This window comes from Anguilla anguilla, chromosome 6 (genome assembly GCF_013347855.1).
Source record: "Anguilla anguilla isolate fAngAng1 chromosome 6, fAngAng1.pri, whole genome shotgun sequence".
Lineage (NCBI taxonomy): Eukaryota > Metazoa > Chordata > Actinopteri > Anguilliformes > Anguillidae > Anguilla > Anguilla anguilla.
In genome coordinates this window covers 1,830,569-1,845,907 of record NC_049206.1, presented here as the reverse complement: position 1 = coordinate 1,845,907, position 15,339 = coordinate 1,830,569, and the positions used below count along the sequence as shown (strand labels likewise).

General features: G+C 41.5%; 2 protein-coding genes across 2 annotated transcripts; both read left to right on the top strand.

Moving 5' to 3' along the window:
- Window positions 1–2,671: 2,671 nt before the first annotated feature.
- LOC118228924 (tripartite motif-containing protein 35-like) lies at window positions 2,672–6,549 on the top strand. The gene is made up of 5 exons (XM_035420512.1): window positions 2,672–3,295; window positions 5,156–5,251; window positions 5,334–5,564; window positions 5,699–5,721; window positions 6,221–6,549. Exons 1-5 carry the CDS (start codon window positions 3,071–3,073, stop codon window positions 6,411–6,413), a joined length of 768 nt encoding a protein of 255 aa, XP_035276403.1. The 5' UTR covers window positions 2,672–3,070; the 3' UTR covers window positions 6,414–6,549.
- A 4,109-nt stretch (window positions 6,550–10,658) lies between these two features.
- Window positions 10,659–15,026, top strand: LOC118229534 (tripartite motif-containing protein 35-like). Its single transcript, XM_035421566.1, has 5 exons — window positions 10,659–11,692; window positions 12,636–12,731; window positions 12,817–13,047; window positions 13,639–13,876; window positions 14,278–15,026. Exons 1-5 carry the CDS (start codon window positions 11,288–11,290, stop codon window positions 14,796–14,798), a joined length of 1,491 nt encoding a protein of 496 aa, XP_035277457.1. The 5' UTR covers window positions 10,659–11,287; the 3' UTR covers window positions 14,799–15,026.
- Window positions 15,027–15,339: the final 313 nt, after the last annotated feature.

Sequence of the window (15,339 nt, the reverse complement as noted above, 5' to 3'; positions counted from 1 at the left end):
TGGGCTGGTTGTGGTTTTGCTCTTTGTAGCTGGGCCTTTAAATTTTGAGCACAGAGCGCTGTTGAGCTGGATGGCAGTTGTAGGCCAGCGAGTCTAAGCTGAGCTCTGTGAGTGACAGAATGGACGCCTCAGAGCCGGGGAGAAAGAAGTTATAGTCGGGGGAGAATGAAGTGAGGCAGCAGCCATCGAATGGAGAATCCCAGGTCTGGACAAACTTTTACACAGTTTTTAATCAAGCTGCAGACGAAAGCGTGGGGTTCGTAAAATGTGAATTCTGTGATGCCCTGCTTAAGTATGGGAGCCGTGAAACAGGAGCATCAGCGTTATGACAGCATAATGCACAAGCCTGCCGCTGTGCTCCATCAACTGATCTGATCCAGACATCAATCACACCTTTTCTGAACAGAACTTCAGCGATACCCCAAACCACGGCATGTCTACTGCACTGATACACTTATTAAAAGTCAGGGTCAAACCAGGTTCAGGTCCCAAAACACTGCAACACGCGGGCTCTGGTTAGACTCAGGCTGAACAGAATGCGGGCTCATGTAGGGTCAGGCTGAAGTTTTTGGGCCCGTTTCAAGCTCTAGTCTGAGAGTGAGGGAAATGACTGTGGTCATACTCACTATGTCCACAAGAGGGCGCCTGAGGCTGTGCTGAGGTGTTGGATGAATCCCTGGCTCTCCCAGGTCTGCATTCAATCGCTGCTTTTTTCCGTCCAGACCACCTTTCCTAGTATGGAAAACCAAACCGGTCAAAAACACAGTAATTTGACGTCTGGAATCACGCATTGTCAGAGTGTTGTCAACAGGCACATTCCAATCGCGTATCTTTACCTCCTTGAACAGCCAACTACAGTTTACTTATTCATTTCATTATACTGGCAAATGTTTCTCCCTATAATTGTAGCTTCCTAAAAGCCATACCTTTGTTTTTGGTTTTTGAGAAAGAATTGTCATTGCATTTACAATCATTGACGCTTATAAAATAATGAAAGCAGAAAGATTAAAGTGTATATTAGTCCTCAAGAAATTCACAATGACTAAATTAAGAAGAACAATCGTGTGAAAGATTACACGCATACAGCTCATTTTGTTGGTTGATAGGCACATAGGCATAGTATTGTCTCTGGACACCCTAGTACACAGCTTTGATTTTAAGAACGAAATCTCAGTGGTGTTGATACAACATTGGCATTCAGGATTAGCTAGTTTTAGCTGAACAGGAGAAAGTGTGTTTGTGAACGGGCGTGGGGGTGATTATTGCTTTTCATTTTTAAATAGTTAGTGAAGAACAAATGCTGATTGAATCCTGGCTATATCCTGTAATGAACAGTACTGTAACATTGGAAATGAGAATTGCTCAAATTTCTGTTAGCTTTGTTTCCTCTACAGTAACCAGCGCTGTTTCCTTGAATTTCCGCATCTCCCTCCCAAGGGTGTCACGCTGGCATGTGACCGTTTTGGAGCCAAAACTCGAGAGGGAGCGGTCTCGGTGTTAGCCGAATTAGCCTTCGGTTTAATTCTGGGATGGGAGAGGTGTGGCATTCAGTACGTCCCAGAAGCACATTGGTCTCGGCTGCGCTGGCTGGTAGAGAGAGCACACGCACCTGGGTTGCGTTAGCTAATCAGCACAGGTGCTTAAAAGTGTGTTTCTCCCCACAGTTTGGTGCTGAGACAGAGAGCACACACCGAGACAGAGTTTTTGAGCTTTGTTTCGTTTTTGTTGTTGTCCTCAGAAAGGAATGGTTGGCAGTTTTTTAGGAGCTGCCCTGCATTTGAATTTTCTGTTTCTGCTCTTCTCCGTGAGTAACAATAAAGTGTGCATAACCTCTGACTTTTGGTGCCTGTGTCTGTGTTTCTGTAGAGTAAGCACTGCATGAGCAGCTCTCCAGTCACACTCCGAGCACTGTGCTGCGTTCCTAAATAAGAGGTCTGTCATTTACAGAAGTCCAGCAGACCCTTCGGTCTGCATGGCTCACACATTCTGAACCTATTCTAAACCACAGCTCTCTCCATCATCTTGCTAACAGAGGATATTTATCACATATTGTTTTTTTCCCCTCCAAAGCTGAATTTTGACCTCGCGCGGTCAACCGATTTTAAGAAGTGGCTACACGTATTGGAAAAAGTAAATCTTTTTATCTTAGGAATCTTTTTTTTTTGGACTTGCTCTTTTAAAGACACAAAGTACTAGAGGCGTTCGCCCTCTGTCCAGCGCAGCAGCAAACGTTTCAGTCACACGCTGTAGATGAGTTGACCAGAGGAGGATGGGTTTCCCCCTTGAGCCTGGTTCCTTTCCAGTTTTCTTCCCATCTGCCACGGGGAGTTTTTCCTTGCCACTGTTGCTTCAGGTTTGCTCCTGAGGGAATTTACGCCTGGGTCTGTCCTCTGGTTGCTACTGTGGCATACTGTAATACTGAAGTGTATTGTGACAATTTTTTTGTGAAATTTGCTATATAAATACATTTTGATTGATTGATGATTGAGCTGTTCTAAAGCCCAGCTCTCTCCGTTAGCTTGATAAGTGATGATACTATGATACTACAACGAGTAATGGATTGTGGACTCAAACTCTGGATTTGTGTTTCAATACTGTTTTTAGGAGAGGGTGTGTGCTTGAGATTAGCTGGGGAATGAGAATCCGTTTGGATTAACACACATGAGAGAGAACTGACAGAACCTGAAGAACAGGGCTGGTGTAGAACTGCTGGCAGATCAGCCAATCAAACCTCAGTGGAATAATGCTGCCCCCTGCAAGAAGTGCTGTTTGATTATCAGGTGTGTCTAACAGGAAGAGCGAAGTAAAGCTCCTCACAGGTAAAGCTTTAGTTACATCGTGGACCTTTTAAAAAGATTCTAATGTATGTTTTCCAGAAATTAATGAATTTCAGAAAAAAATGTATTGGAGGGAATAACAATGCAAGACTGAGAAGAAGAACAGAGATTTGAGAGGAGGTTTAAAGAGGCTTTTTCACCTACCGTTTGAGTAACAGCAGTAAGGGAAACTGAAACTTAAGCTACTGGATTTAGCAGAAATCATTCCTGAGTTCAGAACAGACTGAGACAGAATGGCGTCTGGATCTTCTTCTCGCAGGAAACGATTTAAGCAAGAACCTCCTCGTAACCTGTCCCTGGGGAAAGCAGCATCTGAAGTGCTCTGCAGTCAGCACAGTGAGAAACTCAAACTCTTCTGTTTGGATGATCAAATACCCATCTGCCTTGTCTGCCAAACTTCAAAAAAACATGAAAACCACAAAATGCGACCAGTTCAGGAGGCTGTGGAAGAGTATAAGGTAATTGTCAGATAACATATTTCACATTTTACCTCATTTTTAATAGCTTGTAAGAATTTTCAGTTTACACATAGTATCAAATTGTGTATGCTTTATCCTTTTCTTTTGTAAATTCATTGGGAATAAAAACTATTGGGCTCTAATTGTATAAAGTGACCTTAGTTCTGAGTCATGGCTGCAGTTTGAGCTCCATACTATGTGTCACATGACTAACAGAGAGCGACAAGAGGGCGGGGCAAAACCAGCGTCAGACGTCAATCAGTGGAGGAACTTTTTTTTCACTGGGAGGGCACTGATTTGTATGGGTCTAGATGGCAGTGTTATATTTGAAGTTCTAAAATATAAATTATGGATACCATGCACTATCTATTTCTAGAAGGCTGCTCTGTGTTAATCAATTACTGGAAATTTCTGAGTCTGTCTCAGAGCGTTTCTCTTTGTTCCCTCTGAACGGCCTCGCATGTCAGATGCTCTTTAGAGCTTTCATGTTTATGAAAGCCTTTATTATATTCAACAGCATGCTTCCAGCTGCAATGTCCCTTCATTTTAAAGATTGAATCAGCATTTGCACACAATTTGAATTTCCCACAAGGGAAACAGAAACTGCATCTGCTTTTACTGTGTATTCCAGTCAGTCTCTCCTGTGCCACCAGTCACTTACAAAAGAGCATTTTCCCACTAAAAATGAGGCTTAGATACTTGTCCTCTTTCACCTGGTCAGGTTTTTCTCTACTAAAATCCTCTGGTGGAGTTTGCAGTGGAGGGTCTGGTCCAAATGTAGTGCTGCTGGAACCTGATGTGCTCCTGCTAGCTAGTGAAGCTGGAGGGGAGCTGATGTCATTAGCTGAATTAGCTGGATAGAGTAGCATAGCAAGACCAGCAGTGTCACTGACTTCATTTGAGGTTGTAGATCCAGACGCTGTAGCTTTGGCACGTATCGGTGGTTCTGAGTGTGAATGAGCAGATCCAGTAAATTCTGAACTCTGTCCTGTTGTGGATGGGGCAGGTAGAGCTTTGAGCCATTTTCTAATATCCATTTTGTAAAGTAAACGCTGCCAACGCCCGAATGAACCCTTAAACTGACAAGGCCTGTAAAATCTGAGTAGGGGAGCGGGTTGCCAGATCAGGATTTAATGTATTTTTAACTACTAGTTTTGAATGCACGTTTTTATGCATTTTACGAATAATTTCATGCATATTTACAGGAATGATGATTAATTGTCCATTAAGTATTGTTCAGTGCCTTTTTTCTTTGTTATAATTTTAATTCCTGGATTAATTCTTATTTTTAATTGTTTATGGCTGTTCTTATACTGCACTGTGGTCCCTGGGCTAATGTATTTTGTTCTTTTTCTTACACCCATCTGTAATGAGATGAATAACAATAAACAAAACTTTCACAATCTTTTCATTTCAATTAAGTGACTGTAGTTAAAATGATAGCTACAGTCCTGACACAGATTATGGATAGACTACATTTATAAAATGATTTTGACAATTAATGCAATATTGTGTGACTACTTCTCTTTTTGGCACAATAAATGTTGTGTGTAATTAATGTAATATCAACATAGAACAAAAATGAAGAAATGATTAGCATTTATGTAAAACAGATGGTAATTACACATTTCTATATGTATTTCTTAATTCCTGCATAATTGAGCATTCTAATGTATCCTACTTGTAAATTTTATAACCAGCTCAAACATATGTTTAGTTGCCAGTATTGTTTTACATAAAATTATCACATTCATGCAGTGAAAACCATAGTTTTTGGCCTGTATACTTTGTGCTCTTGTGCTGTCTGTGTAGGCAGTGAAGTTTACTATCATTCAGTAACGTGTGGTCATTTATTTCCAGGAGAAACTCAGGACTGCACTGGTTCCACTGCAGGAGAAGCTTAAAGCCTTTCATGAAGTGAAACTAATCTGTGATCAAACAGCAGAGCACATCAAGGTACTGTACTGAAGCCTTTAAATCACAGTGTTGATAATGCAGCACTGGATTGTGCTGAAATGGTGAATAATGTTTATTCCAGAGCCAGGCCCAGCACACAGAGAGGCAGATAAAGATGGAGTTTGAGAAACTTCAGCAGTTCCTAAAAGATGAAGAGGCAGATAGGATCACTGCACTGAGGGAGGAAGAGGAGCAGAAAAGTCAGATGATGAAGGAAAAGATTGAGAAGATGACAGAAGAGATATCATCCCTTTCAGAACAAATCAGAGCCATAGAACAGGAGCTGGGGGCTGAAGACGTCTCATTTCTGCAGGTAAGTCATGTGTCATAATCACACATAAATCATGTTTATGAATACTCAAATGAGAATATATTACATTGATACAGTTTTTATAGTCTGAGTATTGGTTATAGTAATAAATATCAACTCTGATTCATTTATTTCAGAGCTACAAAGATGTGGAGAAACGGTATGTGAACTCCAGCCTTTCTCTCTATTCAATCTTTTAATCTCCTCTTCCATTCACTCTGCAGTTTAAATGTGAGTGGTAGTTTATTTTTAGTTTTAAGTACTGCAGCATTTCAGCAAAGATGAGTAAAATGGGACCAGATGGAAAAAAAAATGTTACATTCATACCTAAATTAGTAAACATATGAACTTATGAAATGATTATAATTATATTGTTAATCATAATGATTAACATCATAAAAATTATTATAACCATTATACAGATAACAGGTCATCAGTGATAGAATATAGATTCCCCCTTCCCCCCCATGCTCCTGTGAGTGTGTCCCTCAGTGGGGTCGGGCTGCTTCATATCTGGCAGCCAGTGGGGCTGTGTGGCAGAACGCTGGGAGGGATGGAGCCATTTTCTTATAGAATGAAGATCTGATGTTGCCGCTGATAATCTTCTATGGTAATGAAGCCACGCCCACAGCACAAGTGACCCCTGAATATTATTGCAGAGCCCAGTGCACACTGGCGGATCCAGAGAAGGTCTCTGGAGCGCTGATTGATGTGGCCAAACACCTGGGCAATCTGAAGTACAGAGTGTGGGAGAAGATGCTGGGGACTGTTCAATACAGTGAGTACTGGGGGCAGGGAGCTCCACATTGTCACTGTACAGGGGGAATCTTCAGCATCCTTTCCACAAGCTGATAAAGCCAGTCAGAGTCATATTGGTCCTGTCTGTATAAGAGCCCTGTGTAAGCAGTAATTCTGAAAGAAATATGTCAAAGAAGGAGTTTGGCTTAGTTGTGCAGAGCCAAATAAGAATGTTGTGGCAAGGTTATTCCCAGTGAGAAATTGTAAACAGGCTTAATTTTTCCAGGTGCAGTGTTCAGTACACACTCAGCAATGTCCAGCTGATGGGCAGTAACGTTAACAGGAGAAGACCAGGAAGATCAGGAGGCAGTAGACAAATATCTTGTGGTCTCTATCAAAAGAAAAGTTCTTGTCACAATATTTACTTGTCCACACACATCTAAGCCTAACTCCTCCTTCTTTGCCATATTGTTTGAGACATTGGTGCCTATTTTGCTTGCACTACTACGGCAAAGGAGGAGTTAGGCTTAGATGTGCGGGGCTTACTGGCGCTACAGGCTAAGGGCATTAGGCTCTCCCACCCCTCCACCTGCTTCACAATGATCAGCAGAGTAAATTCTCCCCTTAGAATAACCAGCATGGCGAGGTATATCCATATAGGAAATAGGATTTATTTCTACAGAAAGAGTTCAGTATCTACACACAACAAGATGCATAAGCCTGAACTGAAGAAAACTGGGGTAGTCCCTGCTTTTATAAGCAAACATTTATAAAAAGTGGTGTCTAAGATTATTTGTAAGTCAACTTTTTGAGTTATTGTTGGTAGAAATTGCAAAAAATATTTGTACTTGTTTGTTATTCATTAAATGGTGCCTATATTAAATACGTTCTTCTTTACCTAGCCGATAATGGTGGCCTGATACTTTGGGCCTGTACTGTGTATCTGAGGCTATAATGGTTCCGTATACTGGTTTTGTGAAACCCAGTTTATATCATTAGGAGCCCATTGTGTCTGACGGTTTCCCTTTGTGTAGATCAGTGCTGACGTCTCATTCTCTGTCCCTTCAGCTCCTGTGACTCTGGACCCAAACACAGCATATTACTTCCTCTCGCTGTCTGAGGATCTGACCAGGGTGAGATACAGTGGTGTGATTCAGCAGGTTCCTGATAATCCAGAGAGATTTGATGAGTGGGAGTGTGTGCTGGGCTCTGAGGGATTCAGCTCAGGGAGACACTGCTGGGATGTAGAAGTGTGGGGTGGAGTTTACTGGGAAGTGGGTGTGGCTACAGAGTCCATCAGCAGGAAAGAGGCTGTGGGTCTGAGGCCAGCAGGAGGAGTGTGGAGTATAGTGCTGAGCAATGGGAAATACGCAGCCTGGACCTCCCCACCTACAAACCTCACTGTGCAGAGGGAACTCCAGAGGGTCAGAGTGCTGCTGGACTGGGACAGGGGGGAGGTGTCATTCTCTGACCCCAGTGACAACACTCCTCTCTACACTTTTAAACACTCCTTCACTGAGAGAGTGTTTCCATTCTTCTATCCTGGTCCTCTGCGGATCTGTCCTCTGAAGGTGTCTGTAAGAGTGGAATAGTGCTGTGGTTTGTGGGCAAGGATCAGGTGACCAGACTGCTTCTTTCACTTTGACATGATTAATGAGTATCTATGCAGATAAAAATATCTTTTACAATATTTTATTGAATCATTTACAAAATATAGATCCATTTCTGCAGCAGTTCATGATAAATGCAACTTTGAAATCTCATGATGTTGCAGTAAAAATCAGGTTAAAAGAACTGCATTCCATCACATCTGAGCAGGATTCATTAAAATATTTGCCGGTCACTCAGCATCAACAAATTATTATTTTGTGAAACGTTCTATAGTGTTTGTAGGAAAATTTTGAGACTCCCCATGATTGTGATGATGTCACATGTTAAAGTTAGGGTATTCCCATCAATGTTGATCAAACTGGTTCCTCCAAACTCTTGATGCTTCATGATAAAAATATATCACACGTATAACTATACACTCATATAATCAATATGTAATCCAATAAACCTATATCAGTAGTTGCAGCTAAGCTTATGGAAACGCAAGAAACCACAGTATCAACTGTAGAGAAAAAGCAAGAGAACGCAGAAGGCTTAAAAAAAACACACTTACTCACTCAGCAGAAAACATTAATCAAATACTAACCATACGCTTATATTTTCAAACTGATCAACTGCTAATAAATGTGCTAGAAATCTAATATTTTACAGTGACCCCTATGTAACCTGAATACAATGGAAAATTACAGGAGGCTGTGACTAGTATGCATAATGGAAAATTACAGAATAAAGACTAAAATTTTTTTAAGGAAAAGTTGGGGTAACATTCCACAATGACGGTATCACCTAAGAACAGAAAATCATTGTGGTGCCAAGAAGGTCAGGTTGACCCAAGAACAGGAAATTAAAATCATTGTGGTGCCAAAAAGAACAGATGGCTGGTATTTTTAGAAATGTGTTAGGGGGAGTTGTGGGGTACATTTGTGTATAAAATGAATGTAAAACTGACAATCGAGGTTCAATTCTGCAGAGTTGATCCGGCTTTGTGCACCTGTGCAATAAAGTCTAACTTTTCTGAAGAGCTTGCTGCTGTGGTGTCTTTCCCCTTGTGAAATTGTTTTCTACAGTTTGGCGATTGGACTTTGAATTCTGTCGGTTCCTAGACACGACATGTTTCCATGAGAAGTGTTTAATTTCTTTTCACATAACTTCCCAATGTTATCACTGAGTAATAACTGTGCTATATGGTGGTAGTGTAAGGCCACCAGAGGGCGACAGAAGCTGTGCTGAGGTGTTGGGTGAAGCCCTGGCTCTACTAGGTGTGTGGAGTGAGAGAGCACTAGGGCTCCTGTCTCACCTGCTACTCTCAGCAGTGGGGTGGTTGGGTTTATGTAATTAAGAGTACTATTGAGACAGACAACATTATAAAGTAAGTAAGGAAGTAACTTTTATTTCATATAGCACCTCTCACAGACATAGTCACAAAGTGCGTCACAATTAAAACTAATTAAAAGATTATAATTGAATAAAATTGAATCACAAGAAAACAGTAAAAAGTATCACACACCTTAAAGAGTACACATCCTAGGTAGTACTTATTGAAACAAAGGCCTGTTTAAATAAATAGGACTTCAGCATCCTTCTAAAAATGTCAACAGAGACCGCAGAACATGTCTGAAGGAAGAGCGTTCCACAATGTCGGAGCCACAACCTCAAAGGCACGATCACCTTTAGTTTTACGACAACATTACATTACATTACAGGCATTTGGCAGAAGCTCTTATCCAGAGCGACGTACAACAAAGTGTATAACCATAACCAGGAACAAGTATGACGAAAACCCTAGAGAGAAGTACTGGTCCAAGTGCAGGGAACAACCGCATAGTTCAACTTGGACCCTGAAGGTTAAACTGATTAACACTAACACAAACGACAAGAGCGAGGGACAGCCAGTAAGCCCTGGTCAGAGGATCTAAGTGATTTACTGGTGATGTAAGGACAGGTCACAGATATACACAGGTGCCTGACCATGCATGGCTCTATGTGTGAACACTAGGACCTTAAAATGAATCCTAATATTGGTGTGATGTGAGTTGTCGTGCTAGACCTGGTCAACAGCCTTGCAGCAGTGTTCTGGATCAATTGTAGATGATCCAGGGACGACTTGCTGAGGCAGGTGAAAAGGGAATTAAGTAGTCTAGCCGGGATGATATAAATGCGTGAATGATCTGTTCAAGCTCAGGTTGTGGTACAATAGACCTGAGTTTGGCAATATTACGCAAATGGAAGAAGGATGTTCGGGTCAACCCTTTAACGTGTTGGTTAAAGGACATTGCCTGATCAAATATGACACCAAGATTTTTGAGATGAGACCGTACAGCTGAAGGAAAGGACCTAATACACTGAGCAACCTAAACTGAAGTGTTTACAAACAGAATTAGGCTTAAACTGTCTGCAAATCATCACCTGAAATGTCCAGATACGCAGCTGTATGATGGAGCTAAAATCCTACACCAAACTGCTGCAACTTCTGCAGCAAAACTGTCAAGGTCTGCGAAAGAAATCAGCAGTGTCCATTTGCTGGGGTGCAAGAAATAGGGAAAACCGTTTCAACCCAATCGTGCCATCGTGCGAGGAAGGCGTGATTTGTCTTGATTTAAACCAGTTAGGACGTAGCTTTTTCCACCCCAATGCTGAAATTTACATTGACAAGTGAGCCGCTTTAAGAAGTGGCTTTCTGTGTATTATTTCTGTAAAAGTTAATCTTTTCTTCTTTGTATGATTTGTCTGGGATTTGCTCGGCCAAAGATACAAAAGTAAAAGAGGCGTCGACTGTCCAGCGCAGCAGCAAACGTTTCAGTCACGTGCTTTCATCAGTGCTCTAGACCACCTGTTCTAAAGCACAACTCTCTCTCTGCTTTGAGTCAGGATATTATAAAGAGGAATGGATTGTGTACGCAAACTCTGGATCTTTGTTTGAATCATGTTTCTAAGGGAGGGCGTGTGCTTGCCATTTGCTGGAGAATGAGATTCCATTTGGATTAACACGTCAGAGAGCTGACTGAACCAGTAAGAACCGGGCTGGTGTAAAACTGCAGGCAGATCAGCCAATCAAACCTCAGTGGTACAATGCTGCCCCCTGCAGGAAGTGCTGTCTCTGACAATCTGGTGTGTCTAACAGGAAGAAGGAAGTATAGTTTCTCACAGGTGGAAGCTTTAGTTAAATGAGGGACCTTTTACTACGATTTCAATCTATATTTTTCAGAAAGACAATATTTTCTGATAACATAGACAGAGAAAAAATACCAAGACGAAGAGATATTTGAGTCTAATTTTAAAGACAGTCCTTAGCTTCAGTTTCTTGTGACATCAGTAAGTAAAAGTGAAACTAAACTACAGATTTAACAGAAATCATTACTGAGCTCAGAACAGACAGAATGGCGTCTGGATCTTCTCTCCTGGAAGAGGAGCACTCCTGTCCTGTGTGCACTGAAATCTTCAGGGATCCGGTTTTCCTGAGTTGCAGTCACAGCTTCTGTAAAGCCTGTCTGCAGCAGTACTGGGCACAGAAGGGATCTCTGGAGTGTCCAGTTTGCAGGAGAAGATCTTCCGAGGATCATCCTCCTCTTAACCTGTCTCTGAGGAATACCTGTGAGGTGTTCTTAAAGGAGAGAAGTCAGAGAGCTAAAGTAGGATCTGAAGTGCTCTGCAGTCTGCACAGTGAGAAACTCAAACTCTTCTGTTTGGAGGATCAAATACCCATCTGCCTTGTCTGCCAAACTTCAAAAAAACATGAAAACCACAAAATGCGACCAGTTCAGGAGGCTGCACAAGAGTATAAGGTAATTGTCAGACATATTTCACATTTTACCTTATTTTTTATGGCTTGTAAGAATTTGAAATTTAACATTTTTTTAATTTACACATAGTATCAAATTGTGTATGCTTTAATCTTTTCTATTGTAAATTCACTGGGATTAAAAATTATTGAGATTTAATAAAAGAACTGCATAAAGTGACCTTTGTTCTCAGTCATGGCTGCAGTTTGAGCTCCATACTATGTGTCACATGACTAACAGAGAGTGGCAAGAGGGCGGGGCAAAGCCAGTGTCAGACGTCCATCAGTGGAGGAACTTTTTTTTCACTCGGAAGGCACTTTTACATGGGTCTTAATGACAGTGTTATATTTGAAGTTCCAAAATATCAGTTATGGATGCCATGCACTATCTATTTCTAGAAGGATGCTCTGTGTTAATCAATTTCTGGAAGTTTCTGTGTCTGTCTCAGAGCGTTTCTCTTGTTCCCTCCGAACGGCCTCACATGTCAGATGCTCTTTAGAGCTTGCATGTTTATGAAAGCCTTTGTTATATTTAACAGCATGCTTCCAACTGCAATGTACCTTTTGACAATTAATGCAAGATTTTGCAGCTGCTTCTCTTTTTGGCATGATTAATGTGCATAATATATGTAGTATCATCATAGAACAGAAATGAAGAAATGATTACCATTTGTGTAAAAATAAATAAGCATTTCACCTTCCTATAAGTATTACTTAATTCCTGCATAATTGAGAATTCTATCGTATCTTACTTGTAAATTTTACAACCAGCTCAAACAATTATTTAGTTGTCCAGCATTTCACTACATAGAATTATCACATTCATGCAGTGAAAACCATAATTTTTGGCTTATATGTTTTATGCTGTCATGCTGTCTGTGTAGGCAGTGAAGTTTACTGTTGGTCTGTTTCCTCAGTAAAGTGTGGACTCTGTCATTTCTTTCCAGGAGAAACTCAGGCCTGCACTGGCTCCACTGCAGGAGAAGCTAAAGGCCTTTAATGCTGTGAAACTAATCTGTGATCAAACTGCAGAGCACATCAAGGTACTGTACTGAAGTTTCTAAATCACAGTGGTGAAAATGCAGCACTGGACTGTGTTGAAATGATGGTGAATAATGTTTATTGCAGAGCCAAGCCCAGCACACAGAGAGACAGATAAAGATGGAGTTTGAGAAACTTCAGCAGTTCCTAAAAGATGAAGAGGCAGCCAGGATCACTGCATTGAGGGAGGACGAGGAGCAGAAGAGTCAGATGATGAAGCAGAAAATTGAGAAGATGACCGAAGAAATATCATCCCTTTCAGAACAAATCAGAGCCATAGAACAGGAGCTGGGAGCTGAAGATGTCTCATTCCTGCAGGTAAGACCTGTTCACTCTGTGTCTGCAGGACTCTATACAAACTGCTGTTAATGCTCTCACACCTTCATTTATGGAGTATAGAATTCTCTAAACCACCTTTTCATCTAAATTTGCAAATATCATCTAATTTTTTCAAAGTTTTATCAACCAGAATTGTCTCCTTTTTCCAGGCAGAGTTTGATTTGAATTTTCTCATCATTTTGATCCACACACAGCGCACATATTTAACTATGATAAAACAGCACATAAGATTTTCTGTATCATGTGTCATATCGGAACCATGTTCAGCAACAAACAGTCAGATATTACTGTGGTTTATCTACAGCATTGGCTAAAGCAATAATAATTCACTCTATTTCAGAGCTACAAGGACACACAAAACAGGTAAGAAACTCCATTCTCTGTCATCAGGTTAAATATCTAAAGTAATTTATTAGACCTGTAGTGTTCAGTGAGGTACTGTGGAATGTGTTTGCAATGTTTCTCTCTCTATAATAATTACTGCATCATTAATAATGACTATATATAGAGGCAGGTTTTTACAATATTAAAGTAATGAAATGAATATTTACCTCTAATATAAATCCCCAGAACGCTGGGAGGGATGGAGCCATTATCTTATTGAATGAAGATCTGATGTTGCTGCTGATAATCTTCTATGGTAATGAAGCCACGCCCACAGCACAAGTGACTCCTGAATATTATTGCAGAGCCCAGTGCACACTGGCGGATCCAGAGAAGGTCTCAGGAGCACTGATTGATGTGGCCAAGCACCTGGGCAATCTTAAGTACAGAGTGTGGGAGAAGATGCTGGGGACTGTTCAATACAGTGAGTACTGGGGGCAGGGAGCTCCATATTGTCAATGTACAGGGGGAATCTTCAGCATCCTTTCCACAAGCTGATAAAGCCAGCCAGAGTCATACTGGTCCTGTTTGTGTAAGAGCCCTGGAGTGAAGAGACTGAACACCAGTCCTTAATCTCACTGATGCTCATAATAAAATATTGATTTAAGAGTGATAACATATTTTAGGGGACAGGCTTTGCACACTCGTACAATGATTATACAACATGGAACATTTACAAATGTTCTTAGCTTTTAGTTCTAGCGCTGCTCTCTCATGTATCTGAGACTGTAAAGATTGTTTTTGTTAAACCCAGTTTATATTATTGTTTTTGATGGTTTTCCTTTGTGCAGATCAGTGCTGACGTCTTATTCTCTGTCACTTCAGCTCCTGTGACTCTGGACCCAAACACAGCACATCCCCTCCTCTCACTGTCTGAGGATCTGACCAGCGTGAGACGCAGTCGTGAGAGACAGCAGGTTCCTGATAATCCAGAGAGATTTCATGTGTGGCAGTGTGTGCTGGGCTCTGAGGGATTCAGCTCAGGGAGACACTGCTGGGATGTAGAAGTGGGGGGTGAGGCCTGGGTGGTGGGTGTGGCTAAAGAGTCCATCAGAAGGAAAGGGTCTGTGAATCCGAGCCCAGCAGGAGGAGTGTGGAGTATAGTGCTGCGCAATGGGAAATACGCAGCCTGGACCTCCCCACCTACAGTCCTCACTGTGCAGAGGGAACCCCAGAGGGTCAGAGTGCAGCTGGACTGGGACAGGGGGGAGGTGTCATTCTCTGACCCCAGTGACAACACTCCTCTCTACACTTTTAAACACTCCTTCACTGAGAGAGTGTTTCCATTCTTCTGGCCTGGTTCTCTGCGGATCTGTCCACCGAAGGTGTCTGTAAGAGTGGAATAGTGCTGTGGTTTGTGTGCAAGGATCAGGTGAACAGACTGCTTCTTTCACTTTGATTAATGAGATAAAAATATATATTACAATGTTTTCTTTAATTATTTTAAAAAATAATGATCCATGTTTGCAGCAGTTCATGATGAATGTCCCTTTGTAACCTCATGATGTCAATATTGGAATTCGTTTGTGTGTAATCAGTTGAATTGTAATAAATGCACCAGTGGAATCACTCCAGAGTGCTGCTCTTTTCCTGACCCGTCACCAGTGTGTCTCCCAGGTGTGTGATGATGTAAGTCTCTCTCTCCAGTGCAGTATGAACACAGACAGAGACAAATTCTCCCCTCATACGCTGGGTTTGGGATCAGTTCAAACTGAATTCAGCAGATCAAGTGAGAGAAGTGGATAAGCCCAGTGCCCCCTGGGTGGTGCTATGAGTGAGGGAAATATCTGTGGTCATACTCACTCTGTCCACAAGAGGGCGACTGAAGCTGTGCTGAGGTGTTGGATGAAGCCCTGGCTTTACCAGGTGTGTGGAGTGAGAGAGCAC

Coding starts and splice junctions, on each gene's coding strand:
- LOC118228924 (XM_035420512.1), top strand. CDS start 3,071: ATGGCGTCTGGATCTTCTTCTCGCAGGAAACGATTTAAGCAAGAACCT. Junction 3,296..5,155: donor AGGCTGTGGAAGAGTATAAG/GTAATTGTCAGA, acceptor ATTTATTTCCAG/GAGAAACTCAGGACTGCACT. Junction 5,252..5,333: donor AAACAGCAGAGCACATCAAG/GTACTGTACTGA, acceptor TGTTTATTCCAG/AGCCAGGCCCAGCACACAGA.
- LOC118229534 (XM_035421566.1), top strand. CDS start 11,288: ATGGCGTCTGGATCTTCTCTCCTGGAAGAGGAGCACTCCTGTCCTGTG. Junction 11,693..12,635: donor AGGCTGCACAAGAGTATAAG/GTAATTGTCAGA, acceptor ATTTCTTTCCAG/GAGAAACTCAGGCCTGCACT. Junction 12,732..12,816: donor AAACTGCAGAGCACATCAAG/GTACTGTACTGA, acceptor TGTTTATTGCAG/AGCCAAGCCCAGCACACAGA.